The sequence below is a fragment of the Phascolarctos cinereus genome, unplaced genomic scaffold (genome assembly GCF_003287225.1).
Source record: "Phascolarctos cinereus isolate Bilbo 61053 unplaced genomic scaffold, phaCin_HiC Scaffold_3;HRSCAF=262, whole genome shotgun sequence".
Taxonomy (NCBI): Eukaryota; Metazoa; Chordata; class Mammalia; order Diprotodontia; family Phascolarctidae; genus Phascolarctos; species Phascolarctos cinereus.
The window spans coordinates 132468572-132488998 of record NW_027555736.1 but is presented as its reverse complement, the minus strand read 5'-3'; the positions used below and the strand labels follow the sequence as shown (position 1 = coordinate 132488998).

The 20427-nt window shown below is 34.5% G+C and overlaps 1 protein-coding gene across 1 annotated transcript in view; it reads left to right on the top strand.

Moving 5' to 3' along the window:
• The window catches only part of TTC23 (tetratricopeptide repeat domain 23), a 98993-nt gene that overhangs the window by 31511 nt on the left and 47055 nt on the right, over positions 1–20427 (top strand). Inside the window, 1 exon segment of the mRNA XM_078151165.1 lies at positions 13436–13613. Within this exon segment, the coding sequence (XP_078007291.1) occupies positions 13436–13613 (178 nt within the window).

Sequence of the window (20427 nt, the reverse complement as noted above, 5' to 3'; positions counted from 1 at the left end):
AACTAATAAAGTTTGTGCAATAGAAACTTGAAAGATTTGAAAAGTAAATAATCATATTTTACAAGAAAAAAATTAAACACAAATCTTAATCTAGCTTCTTCCTTCCTCAAACAAGCTGTAAGAGAAAGAGTTTTACAGTGTTGTATGAAGCACTCATTAATCAGTACCTTAGGGCCTCTAGGGGAGAAGTTCCAGGACGAAAAATGTTAAATCTTCCTCAGCAAAATCTACTGGTCCAGGAGGTCACAAAATGGTGAGAATATAAAGTGGGAGAAATCGGAAATAGGAAAGCCAATTAGGAAGTAATGCAGTAGTCTGTGTGAGATGTAATAAGGACCTGAACTAAAATTGTAGAAGTAGGAGCGGTAAGGAGGTGACTAATTTAAGAAATATTGTTGGTGGTAAAATTGGTAGGATTTAGCAACTGATTGGATATTAAAAGTGTTGGCTAAGGAAAAGTGAAAGATGAGCCTGGATAACAGGACAATAGTGATGCTATTAATAAAAATGGAGAAGTGAGGAAGAAGAGCAAGTTTGAAGAGTATGAGATGATTTGATTTTTGGAAACGTTGGGATGTGCAACAGAACAGGTAGCTGGCAAAATGGGGCTACAGTTCAATTAATGATATTCTTTTTTCCATTAATATAGAGGAAAGCCTCAAAGCTATTTTCACGAAATCAAACAAAAGCAAAGCCTATCCTTCATTTATATAACTGGATAATGGAAAGGGGTCAGTTTTTAATTAGTTTCTCATTTGTGCCATAGAAAAATCTCACTTGCCCCATTTCTAATTTATTTGATTCTGTTGCTTCACTGTCAGTGAAAATCCTATAAATCATCTTTCCTTTTGTTCTTATATACAGTCTTCTCACACATTTCTAATGTTTTTTTTATTCTACTTTTGTCATCATAGCAATGATAAGGTTTAATTGCTGGTTCCATCACAGATCAATAAATGTTTGTTTATTGCATAGTGAAACAAATCTGCCACTGCCATATTATCTTTTGTAGTTCATTTGAAGATAGCTTCTCATTCCATGTTCTTTAGAGCTACTGCAGCTATATTTTCATTCAATAAAATATGTTTGCCTTTAAAATTTGGGCTCGCCAAATATAACATACTGCATTGCTCTGTTGTTCAAAAATCTTTATCTTCTCATCTGTTTAAGTATGTTTATGAGAGCTATCCAAATACATTATGGACATAATAGGCTTATATCTATACCATGGAGATGTTAAGGAAAAGTACTCCCTAGTTTTACATGTGAAAAAAAATTAAATAGCGGAAGGTTATAAGGCATTTTCTGTTGATTCGAGTGGGTCAGTGATTAAGTTAGGAATCAAATTTGCCTGTACTGATTTCCTGGTATACACTGAACAACCAACTCTAATATTGTCTTTTGAAACCTAGAACATTCATATTTTCCATGCCTGTTTTGTATTTTTAAAAACTGATTATTGTGTTTTAGGTGAGAAGCCAGAAAAACAAAAGTTGGTAATATCTGAATGTTTCCATTTCTGGAAGCTCTATTAATTCTAGAACCGTGTTACAGCATGATAGCAGTGACATATTTCTCTGTGCAGGTTAAATAATATATTTCAAGTTATTCTAACGGACATCACATTAATAGATGATAATAAAACCCAATATTTCCTTATCATCCTAACTTTTGTTTATATCCTAAGAACCTGAAAAGAAAATATACTAAAGTTCTCCCTAGATATAATGTATTCTAGAAATGAAAGGAAGTCTTTGTGGAATTTTTCTTTTGTTTGTTTGTTTTTTAGGCAATTGGGATTAAGTGACTTGCCCAGGGTCACACAGCTAGCATGTGTCAAGTGTTTGGTCTGAGGCTGGATTTGAACTCAGGTCCTCCTGACTTCAGGGCTGGTGCTCTATCCACTGTGCCACCTAGCTGCCCCAGGAATTTTTGTGTGATATAAAAAAACAATTGAATAAAAGTCTCTTAATTTAGGGCAGTCACAGCAAGAAATCATCTGGGTTACATTTTATTTATAACTCTTTATACTCAATATGCGAAATTCAGTTTGAAAATTTTTTGTTGCAGCTTTTCATTCATGGAACATATGCTTACAGTTTTGTATCACCAATGGAATGAATAAATAAGTGCAATGAAGGCAGGGACTATTTCATTTTTGTTTGCCAGCATCTAGCATAGTGCCTGGCCCATAATAATAATTAATAAATGTTTACTATGTGAATGAGTGTGCTTCAGACAAAGAGGCCTTCCAGTAACCCACATTACTTTGTCCCTAGCACACTAGTCTTCTCAAGTCTGCCTTTGTACTGTACATTTACATTTCATTTGTGGGCATTCATTGATATATCAAGTTGCTTTTGTGTAAAGAAATACCTTCTATTTTTGTCTCTTAATAAAATTTAAACAGGTCCCTCATATCTTAAATAGAAGAGTATTGTGAAATTTGTTGCTTCCAAAACAGTTATGTAATATGAATGAGATGTATGTTTTCAAACATGGGAAATATATTGATTTGTTTGAATTAACTACACTTCTTCACTACAAGGGAGTGCTCAGTGAGGATAGAGAAGAGGAGAATTCATTCAGAAGTGACATCAGTGTAACTAAAAGAGTATCAACAAAACATGTATTTTTTAAAAAGTCAATAATGAATAATTTAAAAATCTAAGTTGTTTAGTGGAGAAAGTATACAAAACATATAACATTAGAAATTCAAATTGTAATCAATGAAGGAGTATTTATTAAACATGGACTATGTACCAGGTACTATGTAATTCCAGGAACTAGAATTACAAATAAATAGTGACCCTACTCTTAATGAAGCTTACATTTTGTTGGGGATTCCTTTGTAAATAGCTTTTCCATGAATAGATTATTGCACTCATAATTTTTCTAGTTAAATTTAGCTTGTTCAACATTATAATAGTCAAAGGAACTATTAGCAAGTATAATCAAACAACTGGAAAAACATATTCCTGTCTTTAAGTTTGTTCCACATATGAATTTAATGTCCTAAAAATAAAAGATTAAGGTAGAAAATTAAGGCTTGGAAACTTAATCAGTCAACAGAAATGCAGAATTTCTCTTTGAGCCATTACTTATGTACATCATAATTTCTTAGCCATTTATGTGCCTGAGAAGTTTGCTTTTAATCCTCAAATCAGGAATCCTTGGTTAAATAGAATATTTGAAAAATTAGCTAATAAAATCTATTTCCTATCATTCAACAGTCTTCAAATTCAATTTATATTTCTCATGTGTTGTAGCTAAAATTCTCTCCCTATTTATTGATCGATTTTAATTAATAATCTGAATGTGATTTTCATTTTATTGCTTACATTTTGTATCCTTTGTCCCTTCTACCTTAGCTGAAGGGATAAATACAAATTGTCATTTTCTCTGTTCATCTCAGTATGTACTTATCTGTTCAAATTAATACGCAGTAGTTTATAGAAAAGATTAGGTCATTGAAAGACCCTCAGTACATAGCACCTTTAAAAAATTTTTATTAATGTCTTCTATTTTTTATGCCATCATAGTAATCTCGAATTTCCCCACCAACAGAGCCATCTAATAATATTTTTTTAGAGAAGAAAAAAAGTCAGCACAACTGATCAATGTATTGAAAAAGTCTGAAACCATGTACAATATATAACACTTCTGGGCCTCCTACTTCCATGAAGAGGTTGGTTGGGAGTATCCTCTAATATCTCTTCAGTCAGGTGGAACTTGATCTTTTATAATTTTGTCACATTCACTTTTGATTTTTTTCGTATATAGTTGTTCTTTCCAGTTATATTGTTGGAGTCACTATGTATATTGTTTTCTAGGCTCTGCTTACTTCACTGCATTAGTTTGTATAGATTTTCCCATGCATCTCTGCTCTTTACACATACCATTTCTCATATCACAGTAATATATTCCATTACATTCATGAACCACAGTTTGTTTAGCCATTCCCCAAATGATGGGCATTTACTTTGTTTCCAAATGCCTGGTAGAATGCTTTTTTTCTCACTTTTTGAGAATAATTTGTGAACTATGGTTACTAACTATTCTGTAACAGTTTGATAGAATTCCATCAATACTAGTTTTTTTTTCCTTTGGTAGTTCCTTTATACATAGATTTATTTCATTTTCAGAGATTGAATTATTTAAGATTTCTCTCTGGTCTTCTTATAGTTTAGATATGTTATATTTTTGGAGTTATTTCTTTTGTAGTCTTAATTTTGTTAGCATGTAACTATACATAATACATTCAATATATTCTGATTATCCTTTTTGTTCTGTTTTGTTGTAATTTCACCATTCTCATTTGCTAATTTACAGATTCAATTTTTTGCTCTCTTCTTTTTAGTCAGATTCTCTAAAGATTTTTTGATTTTACTGGTCTTTTCAAAGAACTAGCTTTTAGTTTTATTTATTATGTTTGTGGTGGGTTTTGTTTCCAAATTTCCATTTCTCCTCTAACTTTTACTATCTACTGTTTTGTGCTTATTTTAAGTTTAGGTTTGTTTATTTGTTGGCCTTCTAATTTTTTAAAATGCACAGTCAATTCATTAATCCTCTCTTCTTCTATTTTTTTAAATGTATATTTGTAAGGATATGATTTTTTTCCCCTAAAGAATCCTTTAACTGCATCCCAGAAGTTTTGGTACATTGTTTTATCATTGTAATTTTCTTTTGCTTAGTTACTAGTTGTTTCTGTAATTTGTTCCTTGATGCAATCATTATTTAGGATTTCATTTTTAAACGTGTGTGTGTGTGTGTGTGTGTGTGTGTGGAGTGTGAACCAATTACTATTTTTATCGCATTATGGTATATAAAGGATGTATTAACTATGTCTGTCTTTTTGTATTTTTTGCAATATCTCTGTTCCCTAGTACATGGTCAATTTTTGTAAAAGTTCCATTGGTGCTGAGAAATAAGTATATTACTTTTAAGTCTCATTTAGAAGACACCATAAGTCGTTTAACTTGTTTTCATAACGATTTGTTCAGTTGCATATTTTTTTTGTTTATCTCTCTTATCTAAAACTAAGAGATATAAAAGTCTCCTGTTGCTATTGTGTTTCTATTTATGTGTTCTTGTAGCTCAAATAATGTTTCATTCATGAATTTGGATGCTAAGGTGTTTGGAGAATATAAGTTTATTACTGGCATTGATTTGCTGTCTATACTTTCAGCATAATGTAGTTCCCTTGTTTAACCTTTTTCATTTTTTAAATGTTTGTTTTTGCTTTGTCCTATTGCATGATTACAACCCCTGCTTTTTTTTTTTATTCACTTGATGGATAGTAGATTTTCCCCCCATTCCTTTAGTTTTATTTTATGCATGCCTTTATTTTTCAAATGTGTGTTTTATAAACAGCAGATTATAGGGTTTTATTTTCTTATTCAAGCTGTCACTATTTTTCATTTTATTGGCTTATTTAATCCATTCCCATTCAAAATTGTGAGTTAGGTTTATATTTTCCTGCATCTATCTCTAATTTTGTTTTTATCTTTTCAAGTTATTATTTTTCCCACTTTTGACATAAACACAGTACTGTTAATTTAACTGTTACACAATTACTTTAATCCTTTTTTAAGATGACTCTATACCCACTGTCTTTCTTCCCTTTAGGCCTAGTCCCTTACTTGTTATTCCTTTCCCTTTGGGATTTTGCTTATTAGTTCTCTTTTCTCTCCTGCTTTTATCTTATTACATAGTTCTTTCTCCTTTTTTCCTTTAGTCAAGTAACTTCCCCTTTCTCCTGTCCTTCAACTACTCTTATTTATTTTATTTTATTTTATTTTTTGTGCCCCTTTCCAGAAGGGATTTCTTATTCTCTTCATTATCCATCTTCTCTTTCTGCACACTGTAGACCCTCATTTTCTAATTCGTGACTCTTATAATTATCTGGTCACTCTCTCTGTTCTCTGTGTTCCTCATACAATCAAAAGGCCCAAGGTATCCATTCCAGTCTCTCCCCTCTAGGCAGTTTCCGCCACTGCTTGTAGAGTTTGTCCCACAGATTCCCCTCTTCCATTATATTTCACTCCCAGAACAATGCCACTTATGGGTATGTGTCTTAGAGGACATTGCCCCATTGTAGACATCCTTCCAGACTATATCGCTATTTATGCAGCCCATTACTGATATATTCTCCCCTGGTTACCCCCTTTTCTTCATTTGCTTCAAAATATCCTCAGCAGGCTCATACCCTCCTACTCCTTCAGGTGCCAGTTGCCCTCAGGAGATCTAACTCCCCTCACCCCCAAGGTAGAATGAGTAGGTTTTTCAAATACCAAATCCTTTAGTCTACACACAGCTCATTATTCCCATTTCCCTTCACAGACCATATCTGTTCACCCATAAGAGCATTTGTCAGTGGAATCCCCTCCCATCACCAAATTAAGACCTCTTTCCTTTTCTCCCCACCCCCTCCTTTTCAGTCTTTCTCACCTCCTCCTAATGTACTCTCCTGTAGGCTCTTCTGAGAGACCACAAGAGTCACCTTTCCCTCATTGCTAGCCCTTGATTTGACCCTGACACATCACATGTTCCTCTTTGTCCCCCATCACTTTCTCTCCCCATGTGCCTTCCTATATTGTAATATAGTTCCACCAAAAAAAAAAACCTATAGGCAGGTTGTCAGTAAGTTCTGTCCATAATGCCCCAGGCACATCTCTTCACTGTTATCTCCATCAGACTTCTGCCTTCATCCTTGTTTCCTTGTGTGTACATTAAGAAGGAAGTTTCTTACTGGTCTCTCTGTTGTCACTCTTCCTCTCCTTGCCTGCTGCATTTATTCACTCCTGCATTTCTATTGTTTGAGGTGTTCAAGAAGCAAATAATCTCTTCAGTTCAGTTTTCTTTCCAAAATTGTTTCAAATACCTCTTTGTTATTGAATGTCCATCTTTTTTAATCTATGGTTAAGCTCAGATTTGCAGAGTAGGTCAACCTGGGCTGCATCATGAGCTTCATTGCCTCTTAGAACACATTATTCCATTTCCTTCCATAGTTTCTGATGGATGAAGAACAGTGTTACATTGTTTTCATTTCTTTCCCTTTGTATTTGAAAGTCTTTTGATTGCTTGTAGAACTTATTTCTGAATTGAATGTTTGAATTTAATTACTATAGGTCTTGAAGTTGCTACTTTTTCTGGAAATGATCTATAAATTCTTTCAGTTAGTATTTTATTTTCCATGTTCAGAAGTTCTGGGCATTATTTCCTAATTCTATTATTCCTTACATTATGATGTTGAGGTTTTTGTCCTTTTGTCTTCTTCTGGGAGACCTACAATCCTTAGGTTGCCCTAAGTGACCTTTGCATAAATAGAAATGGCACTAGCTAGATTCTGAGCTCTTTCCTTCAGGCTTAGTGGAGTTCTGCAAGTACACATACACACATACGTGCATGATGTCCTGTCCTGTGGCGTTGCCTGACCATACTGCTGTTGGGGTTGAGCAGAGGTCTGCAGCCTAGATACGAGGTCGCCACAAGCCCTACAAAGAGGGAGGGGGGCCTGGGGTGCCAGGTTGAGTTTTGTTGTAGGGCCATGTAGTGGATCCTCTGGTCTACTAATGCAGCCTCATTGTAGATAGTGTAGGAGTTAAGAAAGGAGTGTTAAATGAGCTCTAAGTCAGTGAGCATCCTTTTTTTGTTTGTTTTATTTTGGTTTTTGTTTGGTTTTGGAAGAGGGGAGTTTTAACCTCCTTTTGGATTCTGGGTGTCATAGAACATTAAAACAACTGAAGTTGCTTTGTCTTTGGCTCATAATTTCTTTTTTGGAAAGGTTTGAGAGGTGTGAGGATCTGACAAAATGTTTCATCTGCCATCTTATTGCTTATGTCTACACAGCACTTTTAAATCAAGTTTTGTGATGGTGGTCTTAGGGAAATTATTACTTTTAAATACAACAAATTTCTCTAGTAATAACACACAATTTTATAAGCAATACTTTAAGGTTTACAAAGTGCTTTGTGCATATTACCTCACGTAATCCTCCTTGAGGTAAGGCCTATTATTTCCATTTTATAAAAGAGGAAGCTAAGTTCAGGAAGGTGAAGGAAGGGGGGTCACCTAGCCATCCAGGGTCTGAGGGCAAGATGTGAGCCCAGGCCTTCCTGACTCTAGGCCCAGCTCTCCATTCAACTTTGCTAATTTCATTTTTGATAGATTTAATTTTTTATAAGAGCTTGAGGGCATATGGTCTCACAGGGAAATCATTTTTCACACCCCTAACAGCCAGGGCAGCTCTAGTAACTCAATTTCCAGACCCCTTTTCCTGTAATGCTGTGTCTCTAGTGGAAAATTACATTGTAGGAACAAGAGTGGGAGGCAGGTTTCCACTTTGAATTCTGACCTGGACACTTTTTAACTATTGTGGCCTGAGTAGGGTCAAAGGCAGGACTAGAATCCTTCTCAGTGCCTTTTCCTAAAATTGGCATGATATTCCAATTGAGCAGAAATATTTAGAACCAAATTACTTAATGTTTCTCGCCCTTGCCAATTTAATTTTTGAGGTTAGACATACTGGAGGACTTTAGAAGGGTCCTAGGAGGAACATTTCTGTCTAAAAAGAATGATTTTTTTTCCAAATCTGTAATTTTATTGGTATAAGAAACCCACAGGAGCAAATTCCCTCTATCAATGCAAGTCAATCAACAAGCATTTATTAAGTTCCTGCTTTGTGCCAGGCATTGTGCTAAACACTGGGGATACAAAGAAAGGCAAAAACCAGATCCAGCCTTCAAGGAACTCATAGTCTAATGGGTAGATCAGCATCTTCTCTTCAGTATATATTCTTAGAGAGTTGCCTAAGGCACTGAGAGATTAAACAACTTGCCCAGGGTCACACAGCCAGTAGATGTCAAAGTCAGAACTTAAACCTAGGTCTTCCTGATCCAAGACTCTCTATCCACTATGACTAACATATCTCTCATTAGAAACTGTATATCAAAATAAGCACTGGGAGTGATGATGATGATGATGATGATGATGATGATGATGATAAAAGTGGCTTCAGTGTTTTAAGGTTTGCTAAGTGCTTTACTGATATCTCATTTTATCCTCACAACAACACTGAAAGGGAGGTGTTGTTATTACCACCATTTTACAGATGAGGAAGCTGAGGCAGACAGAAGTTAAGTAACTTGTGTAGCATCATACAGCTAGTGTATTTGAGGCTGGATTTAAGCTCAGATCTTTCTGACCCCAGGTCCAATACTCTACTGAGCTATCTAGCTGCCCTCAGAAGACAAAAACACTTGAACCTAGATCTTCTTAACTTTGAAGCTGACTGCTATACCATGCTCCCTCTGTGAAAGCACTGTTAAGAATTATAATGATATTTATTTAAAACAAAAGGTATAAGTATACAACATGACTAGGGGGTCTATTATGGAACTAATTTTGCTTAGAAATACCTCCAAATGAGTTTTTCAAATACATGTTTTGTGAATATTGAAAGAACATTTCATCAAATGTATCTTTCTTTAATGTATGTGTGTATGCACATATGTGTGAAAGGAAGAGTCATACATTTGATGAGCCATTCTAAAATATCAGATAAATTTATAACTCATTTGGGTTAACTTGAGAAGAAGCATGGGATAGTGAGTAGTAAGGAAGGAAACCTTAGGTTCAAGTACTAACCCCTGACAATTGAAAGTTGGATGATCATGGACAAATAACTTACTTAGCTTTTCTGAGCGTCAGGTAGTTCTTAATATATTAATTTATAGATGAGTTGTCATATACATTAATGGAGTGAATTCCTATGTAGCAAACCAGAGATTCTTGATTTATAGACTAGTTTACTTTTTTTAATTTATGGAATAAAACAAGCATTTCTATAACATAGTATAATAAAAAAAAAGATGATTGCACATGAAACTGCAAATCTATGTACAACTTGCTATTTCTTTTAAATATATAATAAAATTATCATATAAATTTTGGGCTTTTTCCTTTTTTTTCTTCCTCTCACTCCCTCCCTCCTACCCTAGACACAGATATGTATATGTATGTGTGTGTGTGTGTGTGTGTATACACACACACATATACACATACATCTGTACATATATGCATATATGTGTATATGTGCATATATGTGTGTATATATATGCAAAGATGTGTAAAATCATTCTATACATCTATTAATCAGTTCTTTTCTGGATGCAGATAGCATCTTTCTTCATAGATCCTTTGTAGTTAATTTGGGTATTTATAATAGTTAAAATGACTCATCCACTCAAAGTTGTTCTTATAATGATATTGCTGTTACTGTATACAACGTTCACTTAGTTCTGCTTACTTTGCTTTTCATTTTATGCAAGTCTATCCATGTTTTTCTAAGATCATCATTTCTTATACCACCATAATATTTCATCACAATCACATACCACAACTTGTTCAGCCATTCCCCAGTTGATGAGCATCCCCACAATTTTCAGTTTTTTGCCACCATAAGGAGAGCTGCTATAAATATTTTAGAACATATAGGATTTTTCCCCTTTTCCCCTAATCATCTTTGGAAATTGACCTAGTGGTGGTATTATTGCTGGGTCAAAGGGTATTTGCAATTTAATAACTCTTTGGGCATAATTCTATATTGCTCTTCAAAATGTTTGGATCATTTCACAATTCCACCAACAATGAATTGGTGTCCCAATTTTTCCACATCCCCTCCAACATTTGTCACTTTCTCCTTCAATCATTTGAGCCAATTTCAAAGGTATAAAATATTTCAGGGTTGTTTTAATTTTCATTTCCCTAATCAGTAATGATTTAGAGCATTTTTTCACACAACTATAAATGTTTTGATGTCTTCATTTAAAAATTGCCTGTTCATATCCTTTGACCATTTATCAGTTGGTCATTATTATTGGTTTATCAATTGGTAATTATTTATAAATTAACTAGTTTACTTGAACATGAAATTGGATATTACTTGACTACTAGTCATCAACTTCCTTGTGACCTAGTATTCCAAATTCCAGTTATACTTTTCTATAGTCTCTTATCTTAAGAAAAGGAGAAATTCTAATCTGTAAATCAGCCAATATAATATTTTTATGGCTTAAAAATACTAGTTTCTCCCCCACCTTTTTTGTATTCAATGATTTACAAGCTTTTATTATTTCTTTAATAAAAAAAAGTAGAATCACCCAAGTGAGATCATGTTGACATTTATATTTGTGTTATTAGTATTCTATGACTTATACAGACAGCATTAGAAACAAAAGAACTATTCATTTAGGCAGTTACTCCCTTGGCAAAATCTGTGTCCTTTATGGACACAAAAAGGGGGAAATGAATATTTTTTCCTATTCTGAAATATTCCGGGAATAATTTGATTCCTTTAAGCTTAGTTATGTGGGAAAATTACAATTCAAAATTCATTTTTGAAACCATATGTTTGTTTCTTTATATTTATGAATTACTTAAAGTTTTATCTGTTAGGAATTTAATGGATAAAAATAGAAACTTCTCAGACAAGCTTTAAAAATTCTCCATAATCCAGATCTAACCTATCTTTTCAATCATATTTTATATTATATACTCTTTTATATATTGTATTCTATGCAAGCTGGACTCCAAGCTGTTAGTGAACTGAACGTGCCATCTTTCACCCCTGCGCACTCTCCCCAGCTGTCCTCTGTGCTTGAGATGTGCTTTGGCCTCATCCCCATCAGCTTCATCTCTCCCATCTCATCTATACATTTTAGAGTCCATAAAGGCTTAGTTCAGATGCCAGTACATCTATAAAGCCAGCTCTGATATCCCCCAGTAGATTAATGCTCTCTCCTTTCTCCATTTATCTTGCTTTAAGTATCCCCTTATAAATATCTCCCAGCAAACTTTTTGGAGGGCAAGGGCTATTTCATTTTTTAATGTGTATCCCAAAGCCTGGAACTCTACCCTGCACATAGTCAATGTCTGATAATTATGTGGTGAGTTTAATTGAATTGAGCCATTAACTTTTAGCCATATGCTACAGTGCCTTTTCTAAAATTAGAAATCTATGGAAGAAAGTCTTAAAAGATTAAAACAAGATGTGTAGAGTTTCAAAGGCAGGGGTTCTTAACCTTTTTTCGTGTCATGGGCCTGTTTGGCAATTTGGTGAAGCCTATGAACCCCCTTCTCAGAATAATGTTTCTATCCAATGACACTGACCTTCTTGCTGTTCTCAGTCTCAGCTCTGGGCATTTTCTCTGGCCGTCCCCAGACCTAGAATTTGTTCCTCATCTCTTCCTCCTGGCTTCCTTTAAGTCCCAACTATCATCCTGCCTTTTACAGGAAATCTTTCCCAGTCCCTCTTAATTGTAGTACCTTCCCTCTGATAATTCTTTCCTACTTATACTGTGTTTAGTTTGTATATATTTGCTTGCTTATGGTCTCCTCCATTCATTTGTGAATTTCTTGATGGTGGAAACTGTCTTTTGCCTCTTTTTGTATCCTCACTGCTTAGCGCAGTACCTGTCACATAGTAAATGGCTAACAAATGCTTATTGACTGACTAAATGCATAAAATAAAGTATATAGGATTATGAAGGAAATCAATTATATTGACTTACAGTTAATTTTTTTTTAGAAAAACAAATTCATGGACCTCAAATAAAATCTCCTTTTCTAAGGAATATTTGCTGTCCAAAAACATTCTAAGTTTAAATGGTATTGTCATATTTGCTATGGAACGAATCCAGAGTCAGGATTTCCCTTAATTAGCTGCATAATCTAAGACTAGTGGTCAATTGAACTATGGTCTTCATTTAGTCCTGTTACTATCCTCTAATAATATATCAAATTTAAATGAAGTATTTGTCAAATTATGGATGATGTACCCATTTAGAAATTTTTAGCTATCAGTTTATTTCAAATTGGCTATCTGAAACACAAATTAAAAGTTTACCTTAATACTTGTCAGTAAGTTGGGCACTAAATTTCACTAAAATTGGTCAGTTATTTTGAAAGTTATTTTGGAGTGAATAATCATACTATAAATGCTTAGTGGTTAAAATGAAATGAAGACTTTAATACATTCATTACTTTGTTGCATTATGTTACTTTATACATCAATAGTATTATCCATTTTAAAGCTTTCTTTTTGTTTTAATAAAAGGTCTGTACTAAGAACAAATAAAGCAAGACAAATTCTGCACCACTATGAATTCTTTGTAAAAAAAAGTTACTAATTGTCCTTGAAAATTTTGAGAAATGAATTTTTAATGCTTTATTATAGCCATGTAGGATATGGTGATACTGTATATAGAAACAGATGCTGACAAGACAGCTTCTCATTATGAGTAATTCTGGGAATGTTTCCATAGTGTCACATTAACTTGTGAAAACTTAGCCCACCACTATACAGCCTTTTTTCAAAAAATTCTTTTCAGTGTTCTGCATTTTAAGAAATAATTTATTATTTTTATTTTTTTAGGCTGTACCAGATCCAAAAGAAATCAGAAGAGGCTCTGCCCTACTATGAAGAATCTTTGAAATATATTGAGAGTAGTAAAGGTGAAAAGAGTCAAGACTGTATCCCAGTATTGAAGGAGATGGCAGATGTGGAACAGGCCCTGGGAAATTATAATTCAGCAATTGACCATCTTGTACAGGTAAAGACAATGGACTGCCAAGTATGTATCTTTTTTTTTTTTTGAGGCAATGGGGGGGGTTAAGTGACTTGCCCAGGGTCACACAGCTAGCTAGTAAGTGTCTGAGGCCAGATTTGAACCCAGGTCCTCCTGACTCCAGGGCTGGTGCTCTATCCACCGTGCCACCTAGCTGCCCCCTGAAGGCACCTATAAAATATTCAAATTATAATACCTCACATTTGTATAGCACTTTGAGATTTGCAAAACTCTTTCCATACAACCTTTCATTTGTTCCTTATAATAATTCTGTTGTGAGGTGAGCATTATTATTATCATCCTTATTTTACAAATAAAAAGACAGAGGCTCAGAGACTACGGTCAATATAGCTCATAAGTATCTCAGGTAGGATTCAAATTTAGGTCTTTCTGACTCCTGACTTAAAGTTCAACTCTATCCACTGCACCACACAGGTTCACAAAGAGTCATATAGAGTAGTGGTTCCTAGCATGTCACTTTATACATAGAAGGCTCTCAATACATGTATATTGAATTATAATTGAGTTTCAAACATATATAACTCTATCATTACACCATGCTAGGAATAATTAGGTTCATAAAATTTTAGAACTGGAATGGATTTTTGGAATCTTCTAGTCCAACCCTTTCATTTTATAGTTGAAGGAAGTTAGGCGTAGAGTGTTTTGCCCAATTATCTGTAAAATATATGCAACTGATAAATATTGTTTAATTACATTGATTTGAATCCCCTATATGTTTAGTAAACATACAGTGGGAGATGCCTCTTCCAGCTTAGAACCTTTTTAGAGCTTAATATGTGTGGGCATAAAAAGTCCTTGTTATTTTATATCGTATTAGATATGAAATTTAAATAATAAATTACATTTGCTAGATATTCTTTTGCACATTAACTTGGAGCATTGCTAGTCATGCTAATCTATAGTTATTCTTCTCCATAAATTGAATTCTGTTCAAATGTTAGGATTTTTATGAGTATTTCTTTTCATTGCAACATTCCTTCATGTCTTTGAATTCTTAGACCATGTTTTAAAATGAAAATGTATTTCTCTGATATTTTTATGTTCAATTAAAAATTCATGATCACAGTAAGAATAACAGATCCATTGATTTCAACTGGAATACAAAATGGCTGGTCACCTGCAGATTACTGAGAAACTTCCTCATACCTTATTCATTCTGCCATATCAGTATAGTTATCCCTTCCACATTGCCGGGATTAGAGGCATAGCACAGTGCCCCCATGATCTGGAAAATCCACATAAAGTTTTTTGGCCCTCTCTTCCTAACAAAGAAGAAATCTGAATTTTTTTCTTTTTCTTTTATGGAGTTTTTACATTATCTTATTGTAAAATTTGGGTTAAATATTTGGGCATGACTCCGCATCATCTCATGGCCTTTGCCTGTCATCTGCAGCTTCTGTGAAACTCCTCAAAATTCTTCTTTTATTTCTTATGCTGACCCACAATATAATGAAACCATGATGAGGAAAGTCATAATATGGAAAGGATAACTATATTCTTTCTATTGTGCCACAGATAGACTGCCTTTTTTCCTCCTGTCTCTTAAATCTTCAAGGGCTGAGCTCAGAGTAACTCCCAACGTGTCATTCTCAGCTTTATCCCACTTTATGATAAAGTTCGAAAGGCTTTATATAGATAAATTCTCAAAATCTACATAGCCATTTGGTGAGAAACATTTTCAATTTAATTCACTTCAACAAATATTTATTTTTAAAGCATCTACCACTAAGGTAGGCCCAGAACAAACATAATAACAATACCAAAGCAATCCCTGTCCTCAAGAAACATTCAACTATAAAGATACAAAAAGTATGTTGTAAATATGAACTCTAATTATTAAACATTTAGCAAGGCTACAGTTTTTGTTAGAAACTCCTTGTAAGTTATATAAAGGTACAGTGTGATTTCCTCTTTCTTTAAAAAAAAAAGATTCCAGTCTCATAGAGTCAGAGTGCATTTTACTAAATGCACATAAAGGAATATTGTTCTTTTTATGTTTCTTCCTCCTCCCTCACCCCACCTCCTGCTTTAAGACTTTTCATTCCTTTGTGGTGACAGAAATGCCCAAAGAAAAGTGACCATTTTTCTCCACTGCTTAAAAACATTCCAAGATATATTGGTATCAAAAATGTGAAAGAGGACTGCAATAAAATGGGACCTACTGAGCTACTATACAGAGAGCTCCTCAAACTGGACAGCTGATGAATGAGCTAGTTCAATAGCCATCAGTTATTGCCTGGCAGGTAGTTGTGAGAAAGCTGCACAAACATCATGATTTCTGGAACTCCTCATGACAGAATTTGGCAATAGAAACTTACTTTCCTGCCCCTCCCCCCCAAAAAAAGTCATGGTATTTCTTTTCTGTTTCTGTCTTGTAGATATGTGTGTTATGAATTCACTTATTGCCTTCTCTTGTCTCTATGACTTGAACCACATAGTTCTCCTTTCAGTTTTCAATGAATTTTATGTGCCAAAAACTAATTAAAAATTCCGTGGCAATAGATTTTGGGGAAAAAGAAAGAAAGAGACATGATATTTACTCATCAGTTGTTCTGAAGATAAATAATTGTGTCAGAGAAGACCCTCAGAGCATAGTGAATAGTTAACAATATCTACCTGTATGTAGCAAAATAGCATAATACCCATCAAGTAAATAATTAAAATGTGACAATGGTTCTATGAGGAATTCATTCCACAAGAAGATTATTTTTTCTTTACAAGTATTGATGAAGCCCTCAGAATGACTTAACAGATTGAAAACTGGTACCTAGCTACAGTACTTTCCCTAAAGTCTCTCAGCATAGCTTTTTTCTTTATTTTATTTTGTTTCTTTTTTAGCAAATACCCAAATTTAGATGACACCTACAAGTACTGTACCATATAAATGAAGGGTAGCATGATTTAGTAGAACACTAGGAGGGAAATCATGAGACCTAGGTTCTATTTCTAATGACCTTAGATGCTTCAATTCTCTAGGTGTCAATTTTCATATTGTACTATGAGAAGTTTCTACTAAATTATCTACAAGGTCCCTTCCAACTCTTAAAATTCAAAGATTCTACATGAATTTAACATCCAAGCCTGACATCTTTTAGTCTTAATTTTTCGCTTAATGTACATTACTATATAGTACCTCAGTGCTATAGTACTGAGTACCTCAGGGGGAAATCATAGGTTTATGTGTCTAGTCTAACCTCTTAATTTAATAGATTAGAAAACTAAATCCCAGAAAAGTTAAGAAACTTTCCCAAGTTTACAAATGCAGAGTATAATGGAAAAACTTCAAAAGCTTTTCATTTCTCATAGGAGGCTAAAACAATAGCCTCTTATTTGGTCTGCCTGTCTCAGGCTTCTCCCCACTCTAATCCCTTCTCCATACTGCTGCCAAAGTGATATTCCTAAAATCTGGAAGTGTCATGCACACCTCCTTTTCCCTATTCAATGTTTTTCCATTATATCTAGAATTAAATATTAGTTTCTCAATTTGTCATTTAAATCTTATCATAACCTGGCTTATTCCTACGTTTCCAGGTTTGTTCCACATTGTTCTTCTCCATGTATTCATCATCTGGACTCATCTCTGTTCTGTACCTATGATGCGTCATCTCCTGTCTCTATTCCTTTGAACAGGTTGTCCTCCATGACTGCAATGTGCTCTCCCTTCTCACCTCTGGCTCTTAGAATTTCTGATTTCCTTCAAGATTCAGTTAAAATGGCACCATGTATTGTAGCCTTTCCTAATCAGGTGCTAGTTCATTCCCAAACCTCCCTGTATTTATTTCATATATGTTATGGATAATACTTATAAATATATGCATATGTTATATCCTCTGTTAGAATGTGAGCTCCTTAAGGACAAAGACTTTCACTTTTGCTTTGGTATTCCCAGTGCTTAGCATAGTACCTGACTCAAGCACTGAATAAATGCTTATTTAATAATTGATTAATTGGATCTAGAGCCTCAGAACCTTGATGCCTGTTTGACCTTTGGAAAATCAGTTAACCTCTCTAGCCCTCAGTTTCCTCATTTGTAAAATGAAGGGGTGAGACTAGATGACTCCTAAGGTCTCTTTTAATACAAATAAATTTTATTCTTTCTAACAGAATCAGAATTTGTTTGCTTTTAACATTTTAAATTTATTTTTAAAATACTGAACTTAACAAACACCAAATAAAATGGGCATGCCCATATACAAAATAGAAAAGAAAAAGAGGATCGCACATGAAATTGAATATTACATGTAGTTTGCTTTTCCTTTTAAGTATATAATAAATTCAAGACATAACTTTCAAACCTATCTTGCTTGTTTGTATTTCCTTCTGGCTTTCCTTCTGTTCTCTTCTCTGCATTAAAAAATGCTATAATGATTTTTTTTGACAACCTTTTGGATAGCCTTCTGCTCTCCCCAACTTCCTTTACAATTTGAAACAAAAAAAGAAAAACAATATGCATAGGCGAGCAAAACAAATTCCCACATTGCCCATGTGTAAAAATGTATGTCTCATTCTGCTCCTATCATCTCTTTATTAGGAGGTAGAGAGCACTGCTCATCATTACTTGTCTGGAATCTCAACATTCTGTTGGTCATAATTCTTAAGTCTTTCAAATGTAAAATGTAAAATTGATTTTAATACTATTTTTGAGACTTAAGCTATCATGGATTTAATACTCTCCTAAACCTTTTAAGTCCAAACTCCTTACCTTTGTAACCTCAACCTTCACCTATATTCCAGAGAAACTTGCCTAAAGGCCAACTTTTTGTCTAGTAATTACCTCCACTTGTGAATTGAATCTCCACACCCTTGTGTCTTTGTAACCTCACCCACACTACCCACTTAACTCAAATTCAAGTTAATTTCAATTGTGAGCCCTAATTTACTACACCTAAATCTTGCAGATCCTATCATCCAAGGATTACTCCCATCTTTCAATGAGGAAGTAATGAGGAGGAGCTGAGAGGACTCTTAACCCACCTCCTCATTAAAATGTCTATCAATCCAGATTATCATGGTGTAATGTCCTGAAAAGTGATTAAGAAGAAGTGTCAGGAATATACAAAAGAACTATACTCTACTATACAAGAAAGATCTTAATATCAAGATAACCATAACAGTATGGTTATTGATCTAGAGCTAGACATCCTGGAGAATGAAGTCAAGAGGGCTTTAGGAAGCGTTGCCAACAATGGAGCTAGTGGGGGTGATGGAATTCCAGCTGAGCTAATTAAAATCCCAAACCATAGTGCTGTTAAAGTACTACACTCAATATACCAGCAAATTTGGAAAACTCAACAGTGGCCACTAGATTGCAAAAGATCAGTTTAGGTTTCAGTCCTAAAGAAGGGCAATGCCAAAGAATGTTCAAATTGCTGAGCAGTTGTGCTCATTTCACATGCCAGCATCATTATGCTTAAGATTTGCAAGCTAGGCTTCAGCCATATGTGAACCAAGAATTACCAGAAGAGCAGGTTGGTTTTTGAAGAGGCAGAGGAATTACAGGCCAAATTGCCATCATTTGTTGGAATGTGGAGAAAGCAAGGGAGTTCCAGAAAAAGAATATACTTCTGCTTCACTGACTACACCAAAGCCTTTGACTGTGTGGATCACAGCAAAATGTGGTGTTCTTAAATAGATAAAAGTACCAGGTCATCTTTCTTGTCTCCTGAGGAACCTGTATGTGGGCCAAGAAGCAACATTTAGAACCAAACATGGAGCAATCGATTAGTTTAAGATTGGAAAAGGAACACAACAAGATTGTATATTGTCACCTTATTTATTCAATTTATATGCAGAGTATATCACATGAAATGCCAGGCTGGATGAATCAGCCAGAATTAAGATTGCTGGGAGAAATATCAACAATCTCGAATATGCAGATGATACCACTCTGATGGCACAAAGTGAAGAAGAATTTAAAAACCTCTTTATGAGGGTGAAAAAGGAAAGTATAAAAGCTGGCTTGAAGCTTGACATTAAAAAAAAAACCTAAGATCTTGGCAACTGGTGCTATCACTTCATGGCAAATAGAGGGAGAAGGAATTGAACCAGTGTCAGATTTTGTATTCTTGGGCTCGAAGATCACTTCAGATGGTGACTGCAACCATGAAATTAAATGACACTTGCTGCTTGGAAGGAAAGCTATGGTAAATCTGGATGGTGTACCAAAAAGCAGACATCACCTTGCTGACAAAGATCCATATAGTCAAAGCTATGGTTTTTCCAGTAGTGGTGTATGGTTATGAGAGTTGGACTACAAGGAAAACTGAGTGCTGCAGAATAGAAGCTTTTGAATTGTGGTGAAGACTTTTAAGAGTCCTTTAGACAACAAGAAGATCAAATCAGTCAATACTTAAAGAAATTAATTCAACTCAGGCTATTCACTGGAAGATCAAATACTGGAGCTGAAACTTAAATACTTTAGTCACATAATGAGAAGACAGTTCTCATTGGAGAAGACCCTGATGTTGGGAAAAATTAAAGGCAGAAGGAAAAGGGGTCAGCAGAGGTTGAAATAGTGTATCATGAAAACAACAAACATGAACTTGGATGGACTTTGAGAAATAGTGGAAGGTAGAAGGCCTAGTGCACTGTGGTCCACAGGTTCATGAAGAGTCAGACATGATTGAACAACACCACCAAATGATCAGGCCAGTCAGAAAAAGACATACTGATGGCATTGGAGATTTTGTTCTGTCATCTTGCTAATTGTTATCAAAGACCCTGTCACCCCTCATTCAGGGTCTTTGGTCATTGAGAGAGGCCATTGATACAATTT